The sequence below is a fragment of the Lethenteron reissneri genome, chromosome 23 (assembly GCF_015708825.2).
Source record: "Lethenteron reissneri isolate LAM-NWPU_2019-01 chromosome 23, ASM1570882v1, whole genome shotgun sequence".
NCBI lineage: Eukaryota > Metazoa > Chordata > Hyperoartia > Petromyzontiformes > Petromyzontidae > Lethenteron > Lethenteron reissneri.
Window position 1 is genome coordinate 19,106,061 of NC_083801.1, and position 27,100 is coordinate 19,133,160.

At 42.5% G+C, this 27,100-nt stretch overlaps 1 protein-coding gene across 1 annotated transcript in view; it reads right to left on the minus strand.

Moving 5' to 3' along the window:
- Positions 1-2,219: 2,219 nt before the first annotated feature.
- The window catches only part of LOC133346158 (aryl hydrocarbon receptor-like), a 102,800-nt gene continuing 77,919 nt past the window's right edge, over positions 2,220-27,100 (minus strand). The window contains 10 exon segments of the mRNA XM_061557613.1: positions 2,220-12,638; positions 13,511-14,668; positions 15,109-15,456; positions 15,458-15,515; positions 15,700-15,841; positions 16,447-16,556; positions 17,694-17,896; positions 20,317-20,447; positions 21,237-21,360; positions 21,583-21,672. Coding sequence (XP_061413597.1) covers positions 12,483-12,638; positions 13,511-14,668; positions 15,109-15,456; positions 15,458-15,515; positions 15,700-15,841; positions 16,447-16,556; positions 17,694-17,896; positions 20,317-20,447; positions 21,237-21,360; positions 21,583-21,672 — 2,520 coding nt within the window. The 3' untranslated portion in view covers positions 2,220-12,482.

Genomic DNA, 27,100 nt, shown 5'->3' on the forward strand with positions numbered 1-27,100 from the left:
TATCCAGCGTCCTTTTGACGCTGGATAAATTGGATGCTAAATTATTACAAAGCATTTAATCGTAAGCGTAGAACGAATTTAAACCCTCGAATTAACATGAATGTCACCCTAGTGTACTCTGTCTCGTTGTGCACCTGATGGAATTCTGTTAGACAGCTACGGCTGTTACGAGCAGCTGTGACACTGCTACTCTGTCCACTCATTTACATTACCTGTAACAAAGACGTGATGTTGTTAAATGCAAATAAACCGCTCCACACCTCATGCTTCATCAGATCACAATAGTGGCAAAGGATAGTTACGTCATCATGGGACCTCCTTTTCCAGTACCAAAATATGAGAATAGGTTTTCCCCTTTTTTTCTGGCAACAAAACAGGTGTTAAGTTGTTAAAACACCACAATGCTTGTGGTCAGAATGCAAAAAAAAAACGTACTCTGCATTGTCTTTGAAACTGATGGGTCCACACCAGAGATGCCGATTGTTACGTCAATAAGAAAGAATATTTTCAGTGTAAAAAAAAACATATTGCTGTAAATTCCCATGTGAAATAGTGTTGCGTCTGTGAAGGATAGAGTATTTTTTATGTACAAGAAAATATTACACTGGATTTACAGCGTAATAAGAAATGTTTTATTTGCAAACATAGTTACAGACTACAACAAAAGCACCAGGAATGAAGCAGAGGGCAACAGGATCCCATGGCTGCTGAGAAGCAGTTTTGTTTCAGGGCCCTGGTGGACTTGTATATTACAATATCAGAATGTCAACTGGCGTAATGCTTGTTTGCCGAATCCCACCTGTATGTCAGTGATTGTCCCAGTGGTTGACCTTCATGGCCAAGCAAAATCTGAACATGTTAAATGTGCTCCCAGTTTTTTTTAAGGAAACCATTTGAAGGAATAACACTGTAAGAATTATTTTTTGTTCCTGTGCAGTAAGGGTTATTTCCTAATTGCTTATGCTTCAAAAGTACAGAACATTGCTATTATTCCCCACAAACTTTGGTTTTATAACCAGGACATTGATATTTTGAAATTCACCTATTTTCCAGAACATTCCAGATAGATTCAGTGCTGAGTAAACTTGGAGTAACTTCTAGAACATTCTAGAACTTTCCAGTAATATAAATAGTATAAATACAGGGGCCTTAAGCCCACCAATTCAGTTTAGTTCCAGCTGCCTAAGTGGATACATATCTGCATTTTTATGAGATGGCATCAAGAGGCTGCAAGCATCTGGCATGCGAATTTTGCTATGTCTGCGGCCAATTTATCAACACAAGAGCGAAAAAGTACTCTATGGAAGCATCGGCTGAGATGTGTGAGGCCTACAAGGCATATTTCGGCATGCCTATTGGGGATCAAGACAAACTCCAGGCACCTCATTTCACTAAGCACTGACTTAACAATGTCACTGAAAGTGCTTTGCCATAATGCAGGGTCAGTGACCTCATAGCACCAGGAATGGCTTGGTTGCTGATTTGATTCTTGTGAACTGCCCAATTGCTCCTGAGGTGGAAATGATGGTTCTTGTATACTATTAGCTGTTGAGGGTTCACCTTCAAACGATGGCTTAGGGGGAGTGACATTACTGGAAACTGAACTAATGCTAGTTCCTTCCTCACAGCTGACAATAATGCTGCTGTCGTCATCATTACTATCAGAGGGTTTTCGAAAGAACTTGGCAATGAGGTGAACACTTTGTAGGAAAACTGCCTCTTTTGCCTCCTTTTCTTTTTTGGCTTTCCTTTTGGAAGTACCACTATTGCAACGTTTGTGGTCCATATTTAGAACTAGTATGCTATTTATATTTAATATTTATAGCATATCTCAATACTTATTAAATATTATAATTTATATATATTAATAATGACAACACCATTCAAATACTGTTGTTGAAAAATACAATCAAGTGGTAGTATTTTATAGTCTATTTGTACCTAAAGGCAGCTTTGAGTAGATAAAAAAAAGAAAACACGTAAACGAAAATAGCACTAAGCCTTTAAAAAGGCTGTTAGAAAATAGCCCTTAGGAGGGATTGTTGAAATAGCCTTTAAAAAGGTTGTTTTATAAAAATATTTAAAAGTCTCTGAATATTTCGATTTAAAGCTTTCGTGACTGCAGGGATTCTTCTTCTTGGTTCTTTCGGTAAAGTCACGTAGAATGGAAATAATAAAATAATACAAATAAAACATAATAACGTCGTGAGAATTATTTTATGTTTTATTTGTATTATTTTATTATTTCCATTCTACGTGACATTACCGAAAGAACCAAGAAGAGGAGTCTCTGAATATATTACTGTGGCATACCAAGCAAGAAAACAGGCATCTGTCTGTGGCTTTTCTTACCAAGAAATGTCTTATATACCTGCAGAGAGAATTATGTTGCTTGAAATTCAAAAGATAACTTATTTTTCATTGGCTGAACAACCAACAAAGGTTTCTGATAAGTCAGTGAAATGACTTGGTGGAGACTATGCACATAGGCCACATCCCATCGATGGGGAGGGGAAAAAAAGACCTCGTAAGAGCTGTCGACAATTTGCATGTCAACGTTAGCATTATCTACTTCCGTGGATATAAAAACAGACGGTCTATGGAAAAAATGAATGGGGTTTAACTTAATCTTTAAGTATGGATTGGGTCTCTTATATATGCATTAGTAGATGAAAAAATATAGCTTTTGGCATATATTTTTTATGTTTCACAAGACTGTGGTGTATTTTTAATAATTGATTTGTCAACGGCTAACTAAGCTTTCAACAAACGACAAGCCCTCGGTCTCACTAGCTGGCTTTTTAGTGCAGCTAATTTGGTTGTAAGGGCAGCTAGCTGTCAAAACTGTCAGCTAGCTAACTAATTTATGTTATCAAGCTGAATCTTACGTGCAGCTAGCGAGTGAAAATGGACAGCGAGCTAAAATAAAGGGATAGCTAGTGACGGTGAGTCAAATAACGAACGGCTTGCCGTAATATGACGCCCTTCAAACTGTCCTGTTATGCAGAATGAACTGACTTGTTGGTGAATATTGTATCATGTCACAGCATATTGTAGCGTGCCAACCAGTGGCTCCGTTGTACAGAAGCGCTGTACAATCCGAGAGGCTCTCGTTTTAAGCATGTGTAGGGGTGTCGGGGGAAGGATTCCCACCAATAGGAGGGTTAGTGGGAGGGGTAATCGAGGAGATATGAGGGGAGAACGGGTGGGAAGAAGGGGCTTTTGGCGGGAACGAGATTGGGACAGCTGGGGAGAGGTGTGGATGGGAGGAAAGGATTAAAAGACTAACCCCCCTGCAATATTGTGTCGGCTCTCCTTTACACATGCACTGTTATGTACCAAGTGGCCCAGGTGTTACACTCGATGTATGCACCGAGGGGCCTGGGGGCCCTAGTGGTCAACTCACGCTTTAAGCGCGGAGGTGCCCAGGGACCCTCACACTGTAGGTGCCGAGGGGCCCAGAGGCCCTAGTGGTCAGATCATGCTTTAAGCCCCAGGGGCCTAGGGGCCCTCACATTGTAAACACCAAGGGGTCTGGAGTGCCCTCACATTGTAAGCACTGAGGGGTCTGGGGGGCCCTAGTGGTTGGCTCACGCTATAAGCACCCAGGGGCCTAGTGGTCAGCTTGCGCTGTGTGCACTGAGGGGCCTTCAGAAGTTGAACGCTGAAGTCTTGGGTCACGCACCACGCGCGGCCTGAGGCTTGGAGGCCCGCTGGCAGTCCGAGGCCCTGGGGCACTGGACCCACTGGCCCAGTCCATAATCCAGTCTTGCTGGGAGGTCATCCAAGACTTCAAAATGGTGGCATTCCTGATGGGTCTCCAAGGCTGTTTTACCAAATTTCCCTGCTATCTTTGCCTTTGGGGCATCAGGGACACCAAGGCGCACTACCACAGGTGTGACTGGCCACAGCGGACCGATTTCTCTGTGGGGAGGAACAACGTCAAGTGGGAGCCACTGGTGGACCCCCGGAAGGTGCTGATGCCACCACCGCACATCAAATTGGGCCTTATGAAACGATTTGTCATAGCTGTAGATAAGGAGTCGTCAGCCTTCAAGTACCTTCAAGACTTCTTCACTAAGCTGTCTGAGGCAAAGGTCAAAGCCGGTGTCTTCATCGGACCACAGATAGAGAAGATCCTGGAGTGCAATGAATTCCCCAAGAAGCTCACGAGTAAGGAGAAAGCGGCTTGGAACAGCTTTGTAGCAGTGGTTCGTGGCTTCCTGGGCAATCACAAGGTCGAAAACTATGTGTAGAGCTGGTTGAGACTGGTGAAGAACTACGGCACAATGGGCTGTAGGATGTCCCTCAAAGTCCATATCCTTGATGCTCAATTTGATCAATTCAAGAACATGAGAACGTACTCGGAAGAGCAAGGCGAGCGCTTCCACCAGCATATACTGGACTTTGAACGCTACTACCAAGGACAGTATGACGAGAACACGATGGGAGATATTTGGGGGCTGATTCGTGAAAGTGATTTACAGTATAATCGTAAATCTCGAAAAACGACTCACTTCTAAATCTTTTGTAGTAATTCTTTGTATTTACTTTATGTGAACGAAAATAGAGAAATTTGCCCGTTTTCTCATTGAAAATAGGTACATTTCAAAATATTACTGCCCTGGTCATAAAAGCAAAGTTTGTGGGATATAATAGCCATTTTCTATACTGTTTAGGCATAAGCAATTCCGAAATAACACTTACTACCCAGGAACAAAAATTGTGTTACATAGTGTAATCCATCCGATTGCCTTGTCATTTCCAGGCAGAGTTGAATTTTGGTTATGCTTCCCGTTATATGGTTAATAGACAATCCGTAATGTTCAATTTAGAAAAAATGTGACATGTACAGATGATTAAACATTGAATAGGGTGGTCTGAAAGATACACAATAACAACACAAAGTGCTACTGACATCGAGCTTAAAACACCATGACACCCCCCCTGATGGATTTGATTGTGTCAATGCAATCGTCCTGTTTATTAATTTATTGCTCATATGTATCGTGACATAATCATTATGACTGTAAAACCAACATTATTTGTACACTCATGTTTTAACATGATAACAAACGTAAAGCAAATGTATTTATAGTTTTTAAATATACATACCATAATAATGCTACTGGTTTGCAATATTCTTGATTTAAAGCTTTATGATACACTGTACGTATGATACACTGTATGCCACACTAAGTTGGCCAAAAATAATTGAATGACACAAAGCACATTTAAAATCTAGGTATTTTACAATATAACGTTCAATCAAACTGCCCATCCGTTATCTAAAACAGCCATTCATTTCAAAGGTCACTGATAGAAGCAGTGTGTTTAAAAAAATTCACATTGTGCTTACTACTCACCTCACGTGGAAAATGTACTGCACTGAATTCACCATAATGTCTTTGTGCATGATTGTCTTCTGAATGTGATACGATTGCATGGCAATGCTTCCCTCAGCCATCTGACTGGGCCAGTAAAACACATTTCATTGAATGTGTAGGCGTGATGCATGAATATAATTTCCTGTTTTTTGTCAAATGCAAAATGTGTAGCATTGTATTAGTGCAATGTATGCATGTATGTTGAACTTCTTTCAATCTAGGAGCATTACATGTTTTTACACATGCTGTGTATTTTTTGGCAGCATAACCAAATGTGGATCTATTTAACTTGGCTCAACCTAGAACGCAGACGTTTTAATGTCGTATAAAAAGAATGAACGACCACTCAGAGGCTACAGTATTGGAGATTGGTTCGTCAGGCAGTGTCCTGTAACACTTCAGCCTTCTCCCATTCGAACGTGGCGCAAATCAAAACAAAAAATAGTTACGGTGATCCACGTGTAGCACCAGGTGCACAATGGAACATTTGCAAAAAAATATCACTCGACATTTTAGTGAGCGAGAAATTTAAAAACATATCCACACCTATTATGTGTTGACATGTCATCAAACACCCGACCCCTTAACAAGTGAATGAATTGTCACGAGTCAGGATCAATATTTAATAAAAAATGTATCAATTATTTAAATTCTTGGGTCTTTCGGCAAAGTCACATAGATAGATTATTTAATGTCTCGTGTTTTTCGTTGTTGCTCATATTGTTTCTTTGTCACGTTATTCATGTAACATGAAGTATTACTTTCGTGAACATTTTAATACAAATTATCATCATACGGTATCTACTTTGATTCTACTGATGCATCATTACGTGTCCAGTGACCAAGCATCGCAGTGAGCACACTTGTGACCGAGTCGGTTTGGATGGAATCGTTCATTAATTTCCCATTGTCATTTGGTACTTTCTTCAGAAAACATATATAAAGCATGCCCATCTGCAATACGGTGGACATTAAAGATGTTCTAACAGCAGTAGGCAGTTGTTTGGAGTATTTGCCTTGGGTGATTTTGCAACGATGAGTCTCCCTTCCAAAAGAGTTGGCATGTAGTCTCCAACAATATTTTGACAAAATGGCCAAATTCGTGCTCTTTGTGTTAGGCTGGTGGAAAATCTATTCCTGCCAACACATAAATCAGTTCCAATAAATCGCAATGCCTCTCACTGGGTAAGTAAAGTATATTACAGGACGAGGTTTTTAACAGAAACATGAATGTGTCCCTTGTTGAATGAAGCCTGTTTCGACTGAATTTTGGTTATATGCCAGCTGCATGTATGTTGAACTTCTTTCGCACTGTACATAGCCACACTCATTACACACAAAGTACTTCCCAAAAATGCACCACAATACCTGGCTGATCTCGTCAAGAAGCATAAACCATCACCAAGCAAACTCCAGGAATCCTCGTAGCGGCGGCTTTTGGGTAGCCATCGAGCAAAGACGGTCACCGCATTTCACGCTTTCAGATGCGTATCAGCGGCCGTCTGGAACACTCTTCCTTCCGATATTAGGAAGCCACTGGAGTTATGCACTTTTAAATCATCTAAATTGAAAACTAGTTTCTTTGGAACTCCTTTTTGTGATTAATTTGTTGTCCTTCCCCCGCACCTCTGATTAGCACGGTTGGCTACAAACGGTGTAAAAGAAGCTCAACATACATACCAACATAGCCAACCGTGCTAATCGGGGGTGCGGATATTACGATAATGTAGGTGAAACCATGATTATAATATAAACTGTGGAGTTAGCCATTTGCAACGTTAACACGACGCTGTTCACGGTGTAATTGATTGCAAAAGCAGTACTGCTGGAGTCATCAATACACAACTAGACTGTAAATGAGCCTCAACATTTCTGAATCGTTTAATATTACCACTGTAGTGTCTAGACACCGCAATAATACAAGTTTAGAAAAGCATAAGAGATCTGTCCTACATTAAGAAATTGTATGTGAATGTTTTTGAATTCTTCAGCCTCAGTCCTGTGTTGAATGTCAAGCTCATAGGCTGTCACCAGCCCCTCCCAGGGCCTCCTGCACAGCATTTCAGATCCATGATAAATAGGAATAGGTTTTACCCTTTCTGGCAATTAAAACGGGTGTTAAGATGTTCAAACACCAAATAGATTCCTTTTGCAAAGAACCAAGTCTGCATTAACCACATATACTTGTGGTGAACATGCAAACAAACATGCTCTAATAATAAATGGCATTGTCTTTGAAACTGATTGGCCTACACCAGAGACAGCCTTCTTTATGGCCTAGTTTCACCAGTGTCAGACCAGAGAACGCCAAAAGGCACACGGTACAAAGACAATGCCACTATCAGAGCATTTATAGCTCGGGCTGAGCAGCTATATCGTGGGATCTTTTTCCAGTGTCAAAGTATGATGCTGGAAAAAATGTCCCATGATATTTGAAATACACCTTGTACTTCCACTGCACACGTTGAGAATGCACAATGACTTGATTCAATTGCAATTATTGCATTCTATTAATATGTAGACATTACATATTTTGAAATTGTACCCTTATATTTTGATGAACAATACATGATTGATTGTAATAGGCCTCGAAAAGTGAACTTTAGCCACACGTGTTGTTTTGTAAGAACAAAATAAAAATGTAGGTTGAGAGTGTCCACACCCAGTGTGACTGTTGTTATAATTATATATAAAACAAAATATTGTGCATTTTTTGTAAAGACTCAATTTGTCACAGTTTAAGCCCTAATAATAAAATTTAAACTTGTTTTACTTTCAAAATATACCTTATATGTTTGTAATCACTAAATTAGTCAATCTAGTTTAAATACTATGTTATAGATTCTATTATACAGTGCAAAGCGTCGGTACTGCTCTATCAAAAATTACGATCGAGGGACTTGTTGGTGGATAGACTCTGGCAAGATCACATTCTGTAACGTAACAATGTGGCACTGCACATGATTGAGTGTCTATTCTCACTTGAGTTTTCAGGTTGTTGCCATGTGTTGTCAAGCACGGTGCCTGACGTTTCGCACTACATCGGACGTCATGTCGAACAACCTACAAACAATTCGGAGAACTCCACAGCAGAACGGTAAAAACCGAGTGCGTATTCTTAAGCAGTTTGTGTGAAAGCCACCGATGCTGATGTACACTTTTGTATCCTACTTCTTCAACGTTAAACCTGAGCGCAATGGTCGAGTGATAAGTGGGCCTAGCAAAGTTTTGCTCAACAAAAAGGGGACACAATTGGAAAACACAGCAAAAAAATGCACACCCGAAGCTAATTATGGAAGGTAAATGGGGATACACGTTATTAAATAAAGAGGCGATCAAGAGCAAGATTAATGCAACTTTGGGGAAAACAAATTTGATCATGCAAATGAGCATCTCTGCCTGCTTGAAGGACACTTTTCAATCGATGCACATCTCCCACTGAGAGGTACACCAAAAACATCGACAATAACAAAGGCGTTTAAACAAAAGATGAAAAGTACACAAGCAAGCAAGAGATGGATGCTTGGCATGGCACTGCGAACACAGCTCACGCGTAGGAGTGAGATGGATTGTGGCATTGCAGCTCATGTGGGATGGTGGCAGTGGGGGAAGAATTTCATCCAGCAGTAGATAGACAATGGGTGATGATGATGATGTGCCAAACTTGAGGATTGTAAATACGGTCTGGTAAAATCAGTGAGGTTTACACCGCTTAAAGGGTACACCATTGATCATTGTGAAATAAAAATGGAAGTACTGTACAATGATACCATTAAGAATAATGTTGATATAAAGTACATTTTATAAAAGTAGATACTAATTTAATTGAAATTCCATGCTTGATCAGCAATACTAATTATCATTACTTATTCAAAAAACATTATTCTTTTGTCATGTTTTTTACAATTCTATTTTATAATTCTATTGTAAAACTTCTAAATATCTTCCGAATAACACTAGAATAGCTGCCTCGCCACTCGTGCATCAAATACACGGTTACAACTATTTTACGAAGACTCGTTCATCGACGTGTAGACAGTCGTTCCTCTCAGGATCTAAAATTATTTAGTTATTATAAAAAAAAACGCAGTTAATAATCGCAGCGTGTTTTTCACGTGAAGTTTTCTGTTAGCTGCGAATGTCTACTCTCTCATTAACGTCATCATATTGTTAATGTACGTATGGTTGACCTTTCGCACCGTACGTAGCCAACCGAACTAAACGGGAGGTTGCGGATGAAGCACAACAAACTGAAGACAAAAATCAGTTCGCTAGAAATGAGTTTTCAATCTATGTTTAAAAGTTCCAATTGAAAGGGCTCCATTCCAACTGGGCCCATGAGATCAACAGTCTTGAGTTGATTCCAATGAAGGAAAATTGAAAGGGATGCTATGGAGGCCAAACCCCATGACATCCTGTTTCATAACAAATGGACAGTTATTTTACCACACGTATTTCAGCAAATCACAGGCGTCGCTTTGCGATGTTAAACACATAATGCAATAGCGTAATCGATTTGCACTTGAATCTGATTCCAGTTGCTTTTGCCGTTGTATTTGGGTATGATGTACCCTCCATGCAGACTCACATCTATGAATCTAGTTTGAGTGACGGACTTGGACATAGATATTCCAAAATGCTTCCACTTTTATTTAGCAGTAAGACAATATTAAAAATAAGTACATTATTAACATATTTTATGTTTTTTTATATTCTGGCACTTTAACAATTACACGTGAATTTCTTCATAGTTGTCTTTATTGAAGTCCTGTGCATTGTTTTGGTCGTTTCATAATTGCACAATTAAATACTGGTAGATTTCAGTGGTTAATTAACATTATTTTGAGACGTAATGTATATATATACAATGGTTATTTTTCATCTGGTTGATTTGTTCTTTTGTAAATAGGTAGTGTAGCGATGTATTCGATGTATTCTACAATCGTCTCACAAACTCATAATTGTTACATTTGCTTATGGCTATGTACTGCAATATTCAAAACAACAATGAAAAGAAAACAATCCTTTAATCTGCACCACACCCAACAGTTCATACAACCTTAAACTATATATAAAAAAAATACTGAGTGGTGGAATATTTCAAAATGAAAGCAACAAAATAATAATAATAATCACTCTCTCTCTCTCTCTGATGTCTTTTCGGGTTGTGTTGTTCAGCATGGAAATCACGCCGAACAACACGCGGTGTGATTCACATGCCGAACAACACTCGGTGTGATTCACATGCCGAACAACACGCGGTGTGATTCACATGCCGAACAACACGCGGTGTGATTCACATGCCGAACAACACGCAGTGTGATTCACATGCCGAACAACACGCGGTGTGATTCACATGCCGAACAACACGCGGTGTGATTCACATGCCGAACAACACGCGGTGTGATTCACATGCCGAACAACACGCGGTGTGATTCACATGCCGAACAACACTCGGTGTGATTCACATGCCGAACAACACGCGGTGTGATTCACATGCCGAACAACACGCGGTGTGATTCACATGCCGAACAACACGCAGTGTGATTCCCATGCCGAACAACACGTGTGTGAATCCCATGCCGAACAACATGCGGTGTGATTTCCATGTTGAACAGCACGCGGTGTGATTCCTATGCCAGACAGCAAGCGATGTGAATCCCATGCCGAACAACGCGTGGAGCAACCAGGACGCACATTGTCGGAGAGCCGGGAGGTGGGCGTTGATCTGAGGAGGCGCTGTCAGCATGTGTAGCTATTCGCACATTTTTTTTTTGGGTCAGATCGCGTAAGTAAAATGTGTATTGCAAACTCCCTCCACCCGACACAGCCAATTAATGAGGTTGTCACGCGAACAATCGCGCCAATCTATGACTGCTGAGAAATTCACAACATTTAACAATTGTTGCATATTAGAGGAGGGATTTACGACACATTTAGCTGACGCGATCTGACCCTAAAATCAATAATGAACCGTGATGTTGGTTGCGAAAGCCTCCGTGTTAAGATGTAGTTATGTTCATGATAGTGTGTGCTCATAACCATGCCACCTTGGGACAAACAATTGGGAGGGGGGGATGGCAGTTTGCACAGGGGCCCCATTCTCCTAATGGGTGGACACCACAACCACAACTACCTACACAACAATAGAAATAAAAAGCCTTCATTACACAAATACCCATTTACTCTGCGCTTTGGTGCAGGTCAGATTACTCCGCCGACAATTCACCACCGCCACAGTCTCTTGAACGATAGCGTGCTCAAAAAATTGCTTGGCATGGGAAGCACATAATATCTCAGCATTGTTTTACAATGTTAATAAGCTAAATCCTTCAGATAGTTCAGAAAAAAAGAGGCCAGGGTCCACTTCATAGTGCAACATGGTTTCATTCCTTCCTCTGCAGAGTTGCAGCCGTTATTATAATAAGTTTATATAGTCTTTAAAAAAAGAAAGGAAAACAACTCATGGGTACATATATTACAGTATAGTCAGTAAATAATGTTCATAATAATAAAAAAAATATCAGGTTATGTATGCCAGATTTTTGTTTTTATCTCTTGTGTCTGTGTTATACTTTCATATAAAATTGGCATCTCTTCATGCCTGATTTTTGTGCGTTACTTTTATCATAGCCACATTGACTTATCAGCAACATGTTGTAAACAAACCAAAAATAATGCATCATTACATTTTTCCATATTGTGTCAAATGCAATAATCATCACACATAATATCATATACCTTTAACACTGACAGTTTTTGGAACTTTAATGGTCAATCTTAGAATCACACCAACTTACCAGCCAAATCATCAGATTAATACTCTCTGCAGATCATAAAATAAAAATGTATAACATTATGTGTGTCTAACAACAATAATAATGATGATGACAAAAAAAAAGGTTAGTGCATGTGAAATACACATATCAGGATCACAAAAACATGTATACATATTAAATTAAAAACAGAACAAGAGCTTTCAAAACTTTGTGGCACACTTACTCTATGGCAATAACACTGCATCATTTTGCTGGTAACACTTTAGTGTCTAGCTTGGAAGAGGGCACAGATGGGGTTTTCCTTTGCCACCCTTTTTCACGAGTCCAGAAAGTACTGCATGGCATCAGGCATGGGCTGGCTCATGCCAGGGTGGACTGGAAGGCTTTCCCCGTCAGGAAAACTGCTCAGCTGCTCGCAGTTGACGCCTTCGTAGAGCACGTTGCCATTTCCGATGTTGCGGTCCATGGAGAGCTGGGAGAGAACAGAATCGTTTAAAGATCGCGGCGATATATATATTTTTTAAAGCAAATCCTTCTATTTGACCATGTTAGTGCTAGGGTTGAGACGTGTTGTCGTCGCATTCGCAAGCAAAAGGATGAATTTTTTTCGCGGGTATGGACACGTTTAAAATGTGAGACTTTCAATAATAATCGCACTGCAAAACAATTAAATAATGCCATGTCACCTTTCAATACCTTTCACCTACAAGCATATCATGTGGCCAGGTAATGCTCTGCCACATTTTCGAGTGTCCACAAGAATCAAGCGTCCTAAAATAGCTCGGTGAGAAACGTGCAAACCCTCGCACCATCCTGCACATATTATGCATGCATGTATACGGTGCTGGGTTGGGCATGTCGCGAGAGGGAACGCACCGCTGAAGGAGGTCATCGAGGAATTATTATTTCTCAAAAGATCAAGAGAAAGAATGGAGATGCTAGGTGATGTTAACAAGGACGTACGGAGAGTTGAAAAGAGCAGCGGAAGTCAGAGAAACATGGAGTATCTTCTTGGTTATTTCGGTAAAGTCACGTAGAAGGGAAGTAATAAAATAATAAAAATAAAACATAATAAAACAATTCTCACGACGTTTCGGCGACAACGCAAGCAGCCGTCTTGCGTTGTAGCCGAAACGTCGTGAGAATTGTCTTATTATGTTTTATTTTTATTATTTTATTACTTCCCTTCTACGTGACTTTACCGAAAGAACCAAGAAGATGAATCCCTGCAGTCACGAAAGCTTTAAATCGAAAAAAAAACATGGAGTAGATAGTGCCTCGGTCCTGACTAGGGCCAGAACACTTAAATGAATAAGTTTATAGTAGATACGTAAATATATTCACCTTGTACTGCCTTTCCTGTTCCACTGTGCATGAGATGCCTGAACAAGACATCATGAGGTCCTCCTGCTGCAGTTGCTGCAGTTGCTGCTGCTGCCGCTCAGATACCTCGCCGGTGAGCTGCTCTTTCATGACAGTAGCTGGGCACTGTTGGCTCTGGTACTGGCAAGAGGACAGCAGGTTAAAGTTCTGCTTGAGCATGAAGCTTTGAGCAGCCGGCATCTTCGAGGGCACGAACTGCTGTAGCTGAGTGGCATAGCCACAAATGGAGGTTCCGGCTGCAGCTGTCCTGCACTGCCCTTCTCCTGCCTGGGTCGCCCCGTTGCTGCTGCTGCTGCTGAAGCCCAGGCGGCCGTAGCTGCTGCTGTCGACCGCAACCCTGCTGTTCAGCTGCATTTGCTGACAGGCTGGAAAGCTCTGGGTGTAACTAGCGGCAGTAGCAGCTTCCACGTTATACTGCTCACCACCGTCATCCAAAGGAGTGAATTGGTATGACTGCATCGCTTGCTGCTGCTGTGTGTGCTGCTGAATTTGCCCATTGACGATCAGGGCCCCTGCTTGGTGCTGCATTAATTGCAATCTCTGCCGCTGGGGCTGGTGTGACGTCTGGGGATGCTGGTGCATTGCTGCGTGTTGCTGTTGCTCATCCCAGCTGGTGTATCTCCTGTTTATCTTCGCCTGGTAAAACATTTGCTGCTGTGCTTGCTTGGCAGGCGGCTGCTGCTGCTGCTGCGGCTGCTGCTGCTGCTGATTAGTCACTTGTGGCTGCATGTAAGCAAGACTCTGTGATGAGGTCGGACAGGAAAGGGAGCTCTCAGGCTTGGCCAGGAGCTCTCCCTGGGAGAACTGCCCCGTGCGGCGGCTCAGCGAGTCGTCGACGTAGTCGAGGATGTCCATGTTGGAGATGGTCTCGTTGAGCTGCGCCGACAGCGAGTCGAGCTCCAGCATCACGAGCCGCTCGTCCTGCTCGAACACATCCAGCTCGTCCACGCTGATGCCGAAGCACTGCAGGGCGCTGAGGAGGTCGCCACCGGCCCCGTCGTCGCTGTCGCCCTCGCCGCCGAGGCCGGGGCCGGCCATCGTGGACCAGCTCTGCTGCCCAAAGTCAGGCAGCTCGTGTGTGAGCATGAGGGCCGTGTTAATATCCGGCTTCATGTCGGCCTGTGAAAACGACACAACTTTGGTCGACGGCACGGCTCACAGTCGCACGCGCCTAAAACTTTGTGTTTTCGTACGAGGAGATTACGTGAGATCCCGCAACTTCCGATGAGCGCGGCTGGCTACGTTCAGTGCGAAAGAAATTCAACGTGCATACATACATAAGTAGAATATTGCGTCATTAATTGTAGGGCATTACTTAATTACAGAGATAATTATTTTCCTTAACATTCATGCAACTATATGGATAATTATCGGATGTGTCAAGGACACGGTAATCGTTTGAATCTGTAATGTTGTACAATTGCCGAAGATAAACACTGCATTTGAAGACCCATTGGCTTAACAATGAAATAAAACAATAAAAAATGACACGCTGGATATCATCATGCACACATCATCAGAAACCTCTGCATATGCAGCCGCAACTGCATTCAACCTACAGAGGAGTCCTCTGTGATGGTGGCCCTGTCGACCGCACGGCCCCTCGACAGTTGGTCCGCAATGTCCAAGCTTCCCATGCCGCCCAGCTCCGAGAAGTAGCTCTTGGAGAAAGAGAACTTGGGAACGGGGTCGGGCGGACACACGTACACCGACTCGTCCTGCCGGAGCATCGCGCCCAGCAAAGAATCGGGATCCAGCGAGCCCCGAGCACCTGACCCCCCGGCTGCCCCTTTGGAGCCCGAGCCCTTTTTCCCACGGCCACCACCGCCGTGCCCCTTCGGCTGCATGGGGTCGAGCGATGGGGGCAGCGCGAAGCTGCACTCGTAGAGCACCGCCTCGCCCGTGGCTGTACGTGAAGGGCAGGTGCAACGAGCGCTTGCGCAGCTGCTCTGCTCCCTCCTCGTCCCTGGGGAAGCACGCACAAAGGCAACGATCCCCCGAATAGCCATTGGCAGACTGTTGTGGCAAGCGCTGTGAGCGAGCATACTGCGAAGGCTTGCATGGCACACGAGGGTGGTGGGTGGTCAGCACCACACCTGGTAGCCTCTGTAGCTGTTGTGTAAAATACATGTTCACTGCGATGTGCTCACGAAAGTGGCCGCTGAGTTGCAATGATGTAGTCAGGCCTCCCGTTCTTGTACACAAGCCGAGCGTTTGCCTGGACCCAGGTCCAGCCTTTGTCCTTGGTGAGAAGCCTGAACACCGTGAGGCCACTTTCTCCTGTCCTCATCACTGCACGAACACAAAGGCGCAGCGTTCTATCGCACATGTCCTACATTCACGTGGGATGCTGCCACGGGTGTTGCACGATTAGCACGCAGGAATTACAATCCAAAGGCCATTGGTTTGACTCGATCTTCTACTGGTCCAGCAACTGAAATAATGAACAAGTTTCTTAAATCATCCCTTGCTCTGTCAACCCAGCATTTTAAATTGGTAGTCGAGAGACAGGTTGTGTGTAGTGGGGTAAATTGTTGGTGCTCCCGCCTATTCCGAGATGTCTGGAAACAGAGGTCAAATTCCCTCGAGAAGGGCTTTCTAGAATCCCCTCTAGTCGAGGCCTTTCCACTACCAGTGGCACGAGCAAAAAAATGCAGGGATTCATATTTAGCCACCACAACTACTTCAGTCATGTTTACCACACGTTTCGGTCTGAAGCATACTGCTGTATAATGTGTCAACAGCCCATCTTGTAATTCTAATTGTGCACGTATCACACATATGACGCTATGAAGGCAATCTATCAACCCCTCGTCGCTTAAACAATGCATCACAAGTAAATATTTCAAAGATATCTATGAAAGTTGGATCGGACCCGACAAGCCGGTGAGTCTTACTCCGCACGTGATTCTCTGCGCAGTGCAGCATGTCAGCAGCGTGGATGAACTGGTACCCAGTGCCCCGCATGCACAGCTCGATCTCTGTGTAGCCCAACACCACACGGCCCCTGCACGCATCATCAACAACCAGCGACAAGAGAGAGGCATCAGTCAAGACGATCTGCAGGAAGGCCTCGCAGCATCCGCATAATTGACCTTGCTCAAGCTGCTGCCCTTCATACTCATGAATGGAATCTTACGCTGCACACAGTCGATGTCAAGAGCAAAACTAGTGCCAACGTCCCTGGAAAGCTGTCACGGTGCCGAGATATTTTCTGTACTTATAAAAAAAAAGTGTGCTATCAGCATCTTTTTTCGATTTAAAGCTTTCGTGACTGCAGGGATTCATCGTCTTGGTTCTTTGGTAAAGTCACGTAGAAGGGAACTAATACAATAATAATAAAACATAATAAAATAATTCTCATGACGTTTCGGCCACAACGCAAGCAGCCGTCCTCAGGTGAAGAACAGGTCTGTCTTCTCGACAGACCTGTTCTTCTCGACAGACCTGTTCTTCACCTGATGACGGCTGCTTGCGTTGTGGCCGAAACGTCGTGAGAATTATTTTATTATGTTTTATTTTTATTATGCTATTACTTCCCTTCTACGTGACTTTACCGAAAGAACCAAGAAGATGTATCAGCATCTTCATGAGGAACCTTCCATTGCAAACCCTCAAATGTAGCAGTGCATTGTCCTGTGTTGGAAGATTGCCCCATAACAGGATGTTCCAGGACTAGTTCTAAAGTCACTACAATGGACCTTTTTATTTGCACTCAGGGTCACCTTTTATATGTCCTACAAACAGGGTTTGCTAATATTAATTATATCAACATTTGTCATTCTCAAAGATAGAATAAACTGGAAGAGAATGATATATATCCCATGATTCTTTTTTTGTCAATCAACTTGCCACAGTTGAGAGAATCCAGTTCATTCATGGCTGCTTCCTGTGACTACACTGTTATCCATTGCGATCTCAGCAACGCTGGCTCACCGGTCTGAAATGGTATGAGCCTCCTCAACCACTAAGCCCCATCCATGCTGAGTTATTCCAGAAACCTTCCGCAACCATCAACATTCATGAACTTAATGATATGCACGCTCGGACACTGAAATCAGCTGTAACAGCTCAATAGTTTTTTTTAACACCCGGAGGCATCATTGCACGCCGCAGCACCATCGCCGGACGGCCGATGGCGTACTTGGCATCGCAGCCGAGGGGAGTGAAGTCCAGTTTGTGCTTGGTGCGGAAGATCATGTTCTTGGTGCGGATCTCCAGGATGGCGGGCGGCTGGAGCGGCGTGGCGACGGCGAACAGCGCCAGCTGGGACGGCACCTGGTTGCCGTCGGCCGCCTTGCGGTTCTGCCCGTGCAGGAACTTGAGGCGGCCCTGGAAGTGCAGCGCCTGCACGGGTCCGCACACGGTGCAGCAAGGGAAGGTCGTCGGTGCGACTGGGAAGCCACGGTGCAGCCGGTGCGGAACACAATTTGAAGGAGGAATGGTATCAAGGACCGCTGTCCAATAGTGTCGCTGTCCGCTGCATCCAGTAACAAACTCCGCACTGATCTCATGAAGGCGTATTATTATTTATTGTTACGTTTGTTTATACTTGTAAAGTCTCTTATATGACTCATGACTCTTTCGCAGGTGGCATCTGCCAAGTGTTTTTTTTTGCAGTTAAAATTACTGATTGGAGACATTTTCAAATTTGGCAATTTTGAACCGTGACGCTGGGATACACAATGGCCTACTCTTGCAGCATCTGTGTTAATTTTGTTAATATATTTAATATTAGTCCTTTCCCCGCACCTCCGATTATCACGGTTGGCTACGTGAAGTGTGAAAGAAGGTAAACAAACATACAGAGTGATGAAATTATTAATCAATTAAGTGTTTTTTTACCTTAGAAAATCATCAAGTGTTATGATGACTACCGATAGCCAAATATGTGTGTCCACAAAGCAATGTATTTATGATGTTGGAACTTTTTATTTATTTTCCCCACCTATGAGCATACACAAATGCAGAAAATGAATAAAATGCTAATAGCATTTTGCCTTTCCAGTTTTGAGAAATAAAATGTCTTTAATATCTTGGCAAACAGGCATTTAACAAAAATGTACTTCGTTGAATATAAGCGTTACATATATATAATCAGTAATTTAATTACGTATATTTCATAAGGTGTCACGGTTGAATTCATCACTCGTTTATCTCCATCATTTTCGCCTGGCTTCGCCACTTATCTCACTGCACAGCCAAAAAAACAACAACCCCAACAACTCCATACAATGATATTGCCTCTGGCATCTTGGTTTAGGCCCACATCTCAGGGGTTATGCACCCCCCCCCCCCCCGTCTTGGGCAGCGCCAGGCCTCTGGTGCTACGTTTTGCTAGGTAAACATGCGTACGGGCACTCTCGCCACTGCTACCAGCACGAGTGGGGCCCGCACCAGGCGACAACCTAACTGCCCCCGGGAATAATCCTGTCGCCCCACTTTGCAGCACACAGGCAGGCCAAATGCCTCTCAAAAGCCTCTGTATGCGGCGTGCCAAAATAAAAATAACTTTCATGGCGGATGCATCGTGGAGAGAGCCATACCAGGAGAGGGGGTTGTCACTTTTGATCCGTCACGCCGGTTGAACGCGGCGTGCAAAGCCTTCTCAGCGGAAGGCAAAGCTTCGCCAAGGCATACTCTACCCCCACCTCCCCTCTTCAATCCTCTTCCCAGCATGAACTAACCTTGCTAAGGGATGGATGGCTAACCTTCTCGTTCCTGCTGGTGCACTGAAGGTCAGTGGGAAGGGCTGAATGCCATCATGTCACCATTGCTGTGCATGAATATGTGCTGTTTATGCATTGAAAGTGTTTTAATACAATTTCAAATACACGTTTATAGTCATCACACGAGGTGGCGTATAATATTACAAACTTTAAAACCCACTTAAATGTATTTAAGGTTTTAGGTTATTATTCATTAACTTGTGTGTGTGTGTATATATAAACATAGTATTATTTTGTAATAAAATGAGCAATTACAGTATCTGAATAATCTTTTGTCAAGATGTACAATGAGAAATTTAATATACTCCACAAGATAGAAAACGACAAAAGTAACAAATGACTCTTGTAGATATGTACTTGGCTGTAACACAAGCTTAAAGCTTCGCGAATAAAAACAAATTGAAGTCACTATTAAATACGTCGTTATGACACTATTGAACCCTCTGTGACAGCACACCCATACATCCTCATACAAGATCAGCGCCGTTATCTCAGTGAAGTTCCCGGCCATGAATGTAACATCTTTCATCCCGTTAACTCATCTTGAATCTCTTGTTAAGACAACCTGGGATACCCAACCTAGTTACCCATCCGCGTTGCAGATTCATTTAAAGTTGTATAATTATTTTAAGATACATTTGTAAACAATTAATCGTATGGTTTTGCAATGCACTCGCAGCTAACCGGCCATGCAACACACATTGAAATTATATATTAGTGCAGCTGATTATACACAACTCGAGGTCCTCCTAATGCTGTCCTTGGCTTTCGAACAATAAAAGTAACAAAAAGCTCAGATTTGGCACAAAAATCAAGTCACAAGCCAGGACATGTAACGCCTCATATGATTTTGAAAATAAAAAATAAAATCAATGCAGAACACAATCTCCTTGAAACTGTTTTGCCAAAGCACACTATGCATACTCGTACAGTACGTTCAAATTTAATTTCCACAGAAAAACCACAAGGGCCAGGTGTTGAGTAGGAATATCTAAGGCCTCTCATCAGCGCCACATTGCAGACACAAAACGCATTTACCATGAATCCAGAGGAGTTGTCCAAGAGGCAGCGGAAGCGCGCTACAAAGTTGCGCTCCAGGAAAGAAGAATTTTCAGGTGGCAGCTGCTCGGGGTTATACGTCACCAGGAACGAGCAGGACGGAGTCTCTGCTGAGAACGTAGCGGAGATCCACACAAGCACACACAAAGACAGAGATTCTTCATTTGGCTCTCACTACATTCTGAGAGCGTTTATATAAAGGAAGAAATTGGAATACCGGGTGACCATCAATGAAGAAATACGAACGTTCTGAAACTACTAGAGTAGATTATATAAATCTTGAGGGAACTTAAGAGGTTCAAGGTACTCTCCTTGGCACCTGGCTTGGAATTAATGACCCAATTTTCTGTTGTTGTTGCAAAGTTGAAGTATGAGCAATGAAGTAATTACCAATATTTTTGCTCAAACGTGCAAGTCACCCGTTTCACAATTCAGAATAAGTGCCGCAATGGACATCAGTTGGCACATCAGGAACTTTGTATAAAATGTTATGTAACAAATCATATTGCAAAAATTATAAATGTAATTTAATGATGAAGAACTACTCAAGAAACCACTGAATAAAAATTATAATTTCTGAATGGTTTTGCAAGGTATGAACATCTGCTGCAATGAAAACAATTTTAGCTCACTTGATCATTAGCGAGTGTGTGTGTGTGCAAATGTTTGCATAGCTTCTCATGTATGCACACGTGCGCATGTAGGTATCTGTGCAGGTGTGCATGCAAGCAAGCAAGCAAGCCCATTCCTGTACGTGTGCTTGCATGTATTTGTATGCACGGTGAGCTTATGACGCTGTGTGTATGCAGGTGCGTGCCTGGATACGCGCATGCACATGTGCTGCTCGCGCAAGTGCTACGCGCGTGCTAGGCCGATGTGAACGGATGGTTTTGCAAGACCGTGAGTGTCCGTCGCGCTGTCCTGTCCGCCCGGTGGGTTGAACGCCCAGTGCAGCTGGCGTTGGAACTCGCTGCGGTCCTCGGTGTGAATGAGCTCAAACACACTCTGGTTGATGACATCGGACTGGAAACGGCATAAAAATCAGCCGGGCAACAGGGGTTCTACGATTACTGACAAGCAACGTGTGGCGAAAAAAGAAACACATTTCATTTGTATCGATGATCAAACTCGGCTTCGCTGACACACTTCCAACACGTGAGTCGATTTAGCGGTACAATATCACACTTGATGACTGAAATGTACCGACGTGCAGAGCGTGAGTCCAGTGCTCATGGCTGGACTCACCTGGTGGAAGCCAAGGTAGTCCTGGATGGTGTGTGATGAGTAAAATACGAGGCCCTCCGATGTGACAACCAACACGAAGCCGTTGAGGGCCTGGAAAATAAAAAGTCACCACGCTTGAGTGCCGCGCTTCTATTCACGAAAAAATATATATTCAGCTCTTTTGAGTGCGGATATTCTCCACGCTCTATATGGTAATTCAGTAATGGACACAACAAATTCATTACGCATACATTAAGCAAAACTACATTCTCTATTTACATAATTAACAATACACTTTAGAAATTGATATCATGACAAGAATTTAAATAAGGTACTTTCATACACTTGATCTGTATGATTAAATAATAATTCCTCGTAATTATTGTTTCTATCCGGCATATATATCTCCATAATGCACAGAATACATAATTAACTAAAGATCTCAACATATTATTAATAATAAAAATAATGCACTTAAAGACGTGTTTTTTTTAGTTTGGAAACCTGGCAGTTTTCATGCCAAAACCCTCCACCACCCAGCAAGATTGTCAGGTTTACAAAAATACTATTTATACATGGCCCACTGTGTTAATCAAATTCTGACCGATGGCTTAAACATTTTCAAGACTGAATTAAACACCAACATATAACGACATTTCCCTTAAAATGCTTTGAGCTTCATGTGGAAGTCTTTATCGAAAAATAATTTATTTTGAACTGCTTCTTGTGTTTAGTTTGTTGTCCATCCCTCGCACCTCCTGTTAGCATGGCTGGCTACGTACGGTTCGAGATAAGTTCAACATACACACATACATCCTCTAAAATCGCTTTGGCTTCATCAGATGACTTTGCACTTTAAGTACTTTCAAGGAAAATGCACTTTCATACACTTAAGATATTATATGCCTGCTGAATGACTTTCTAGGAAACAGGAACATCTGACAAGAGTAAACTTTAACATAGCCATATGAATGTTATTTAATTTTAACTACCGCTTTAAAAACGTGTTAAGTTAAATGGATTTCCGTTTCCAATTTTTTTTCTATTAGATGAGTCTGGTACCAAAACTTCAGTGCGCAAAGGATGGATAATTCCCCCGATGTATCAACTAACAAATCACTGCATTTGGCACTGTGGTCTATGTCATACTAATATAATATATAGATAATATCAATATCAAAACATACTTAGCAATTAATTGCGAAGTTGAAAAACAACAGCACATCAAGTGAATGCTATCAACGGGTATTTGTTTCTCTTTGTCCCCTCTGTGCTTGCAGCGAAGTCAAACCCAAAGTGCTGATATATGTGCAATTCTCTCTTGCCTCGCGTTTCTGTTTGCTTTCAGTGAACCGATGTGGCCTTGTTGTGTGCCAGGGATGCCATAAATCAGCTTAATGTGGGCAATATTGTCACCTTAGGGCGAGTGTGGTTTTTGCTGAACAAACACGAAGTGAATGGCAGCGGCACATCAAAGGTCTTCACACATCCTGTAAACCAACAGCGGCTCACTTACTCAGTCGCACGACCCCTTCCTCAGTGGGTGTCTCTGCGTGGGACTGGGAGCGCATCGGACTCGTAAAGCGCATGAGCCCGGGCTAAAATGCCATCGCAAAAGGACGCGTGTATTTATTCCCAACACGAAACGCCCTTGGTATTAACGATGCCGAACAATCAAAGGTCTTTACGCAAAAACTACAAAGGCACACGGTTCTGTGTTTAGCGAACGTCTCCATTTGCTTGTGCGTTGCAAAACAAAGCATCGCACGCATCTGTCGATGAGCCTCTAATAGAGAGGTGACCTGTGTCCGGCTGCTGAGGCTTGCAGATGTTTACAGGATCACACTGGAGACTGTAATTCAAAGTCAGTGCGAGTCATCGAGGCTCTTAAAGGCATCGCTTTCCACGGAGCATTGCCAGAACATTAAGTCGATTCTCATCAGCTACGAAAGTTGAGATCCAGTGGTAATTATTACCAACCAATGCAGCTTGTGTACAAAATAAACAACTTTTTTTAAAGGGTACAAGGTGCAGCCCTGCAAATTGCTTGCCCACGCCACTGCTGGTGGACGAGTCTCTCTACTAGAGGGACCTCTAGAAATCCCCTCTGTAGAGTTTGTTGACTTTCCCTTCCACACTGGCTAAGACGTCTTGGAAGAGGTGGGTTTACCCACAGTTGACGCCACTACACACACGAAGAACTGTGGTGTAACCCATTCACACCGAATGGTGGACGTGGGAAGGAGGATTCAAGGATACAAGCCCCATTGTTTCAACTGCCAGGCGAGTGCATATCATTATCATAGTTGTTTCTTTTTGTTTGCATTTTGACTGCTTGTGTTGTGGTTATTTCAAACATGATCCCTTGTATAAAGGTGTCAGTTTTGTACCAGTTGAAAGGGTAAAAACCTATTACTATATTTTGCCACTGGTAAAGGAGATCTCATAGTGTAAATGCTTACCCCGAGCTCTCAATACTCTGATAGTGCGCTGTTTTTGAGTTGTACGCCTTTTGGCGTCATCTGGTCCAACACCAATGGAAACTAGGCTCTAAGAAAAGCTGTCTCGGGTGTGGACCAATCTACTTCAAGGTCAGTGCATATCATTATCATCATCATAGTTGTTTCTTTTTGTTTGCATTTTGACTGCTTGTGTTGTGGTTATTGCAAACATGATCCCTTGTATAAAGGTGTCAGTTTTGTACCAGTTGAAAGGGTAAAAACCTATTACTATATTTTGCCACTGGTAAAGGAGGTTTCATAGTGTACCATGCGAGGGCCACGAACCGATGGCCTCGGATATTTCATTGAGGCGAATTGTACGTGTTGGATTCTGGCTGTGACAACAGTAAGCGGTGGATGGAAATTCCACTTTCCTGCAAAGAAATCTGAATGTACCGCAAATGTTGCCCGGTTTGGTCGTTGTCCACAGAAAATGTATTTACTTCCTTCACGAAAACTTGTGCAGTGGTGAGATGGAGCCATTATGCCGCACACCCAGCTGAAATCTCCACTATAGCATTGACTCATCTCACGACAGAGCTACATCTCAAAACTGACGGCAATTGAATTAATTCCGTTGAACGATAACTCACGTTGTAATAAATGCCGTATGTATTATTACCATCATCAGCAAGCGCGGTCGTTATTTGTTAACCTACAGAGGCCATCGAGTTTGGAACTGGATTTACTGCCGAGGCTCTTGTCATCACCTCACTAATGAGCCCTGCAGGAATCAAGGCAAATCCTTTCTAATTACCATCCTCACAAAAGGAAACCACAGATTTCATGGCTGTTAGCCAGCCAGAGATGCAACAAGCACATGCGCTGCCAAAGCTCATGATCATCTTCTATTTCATTTTCAGATCAGGCTTGTTGTGACTAATCTGCTCCAAATCCCACATCACAGACCTTGGCTGGTTATGAGCGGCACATCCTTTATTTATTTAATCATGCTTTTATTTATTTTTTACACAATAAAGCTTAGCTGAGTCTCGTGATTCTTTGTCAGGAGGGTCCCGCCAAGTTTTCGTAGTCGAGAGCGAAGTTGCTGTGCGTAATTGCTAATGGGTTTTTTTCAGCATTGAGATGTTTGTATGTTTGTTTTGCTATGGGAGGAAAGCAGAGAACATGGGGGAAACCCATGCAGAACACGCGGAAAACATACAAACTCCACGTGAAAAGGCATCAGAGTCGGGAATCGAACGGAGGACCTTCTTGCTGCGAGGCACAGATGTGACCACTACGACACCCTGCCTCTCATTTAATCAATTTAATTTTAGTTTTACGAGTATCACCTGTGACAAGCCCGTTCTAAGTGACGTTTTTTAAGGACTTTAATTTAAGGTGAGATATTGATGCAATCTCCATAACTGAATTGTTTCTCTAGTAAATACGCTCCAATTGAAGAAATATGCTAATTTATTTCGCCCTTAACTACCATAAACTGAAACTGTATGGGTAAACTATGTCTGTGCTTATCTTATTGGTTCTTTCGGTAAAGTCACGTAGAAGTTATTTAATAAAACATAATAAAATAAAATAATATAATATTATTTTATTTTATTATGTTTTATTTTTATTATTTTATTACTTCCCTTCTACGTGACTTTACCGAAAGAACCAAGAAGATGAATCCCTGCAGTCACGAAATCTTTAAATCGAAATTTATGTCTGTGCTATTCACACGCGACATTCATCAATCATCTCTGTTTTTCTTTAATATGTGAATTGGTATTCATACACCGTGCAATTAATCTTCCAGCAACGTCACATATTTAGTGTATTATAAACTTAGTGGAGGTATTAATCATTTGAATGCAATAAGGTATCCTCAACAGTAACAATGTAACATGTTTCCTAGAATGCTTTGCATGTCAAGATGACTTCACCATCCTTGTGTGTATACTTCGCACTGCTATCTGATGGCCACCAGGTGAACACAATCTGAGATTGCGGCAGTTTTAACTTAAGCAAAAGGCATCGGGCTCCACCATGATTAGGACTCATCAGTATAGAAATGCCATCATTGGCGACTGCCGTCATTTTAATGTAGCTTTTAGCTGTTGCTCTTAGGCTGTGCTGAATTTGTCCCCACATTGTATGGAGAACAGTGCTTAACCCAAGTTCATAAATGGATCAGTCTATCATCATCAGCCACTGCTGGCTAATGTCCTCTCCTCGGCGCCACCATCATCTCTCGTGATTCTGGAATGAGAATAATCCACCTAGCTCCTGTACAACAATTGATTTTACAGCTCCATCTCCTCACTTATACATCCTCACGGATGAATTCCATTTCTTTAGAGCCACTGTTATTATTCTAGCAATGAGTCGTGCCCATGCCCCGCTTACCTGAAGTCAATAAATCATTTTTTTCCCAGCAATACAATCATTTTGTTTGGCTGTTGAATTGCCGTGTAGGTACTCACACAATGGGGCTCAGCCTGTGCCCACGTACTCAATAATAACAAGCTGAAATGTCAGCAAATCACATTGTGACTAACGACCTGTTAAGTGTGAACTTGGCAACACACTTGGCACACAGATGGCACGTATTGTGAGTATGAAGGGGACGACGGCAAAGCATGCAACTGCCAGGTTACATTTCATTGCGGTGCATCGCATAACCATCTACGTAACGAACAACATTCAGCAAGCCATGCTCACACCAAAACATACATTCTCATGTGCGTGTGCATTTATGCTTGTCATTTAAAATTTCCCGAAGCAGTTGATGTATTCTCACAAGGTTTTGTGGCAAATGTTCACTCATGTAACATGTGTGGGGACAGTAATCTTGTAGTGCACTGTCATTTATGTTGAGAGTTAACCGAGTAATGTTGATTCAGATTTTCTGTACTTGTACACTGCCAAGTGTGTATAAGTCTACTCAACTTTGGAATAATTCCTAACCCTACTCGAATTCACGTAAAGATCCCAAAAAAATAATCATCACGAAAGATCTATCCACTGCTGGATGAAGGCATCCACAAGCCCCCCACCCCCATCTCTCACCATCTCGCAATGTGACGATCTTT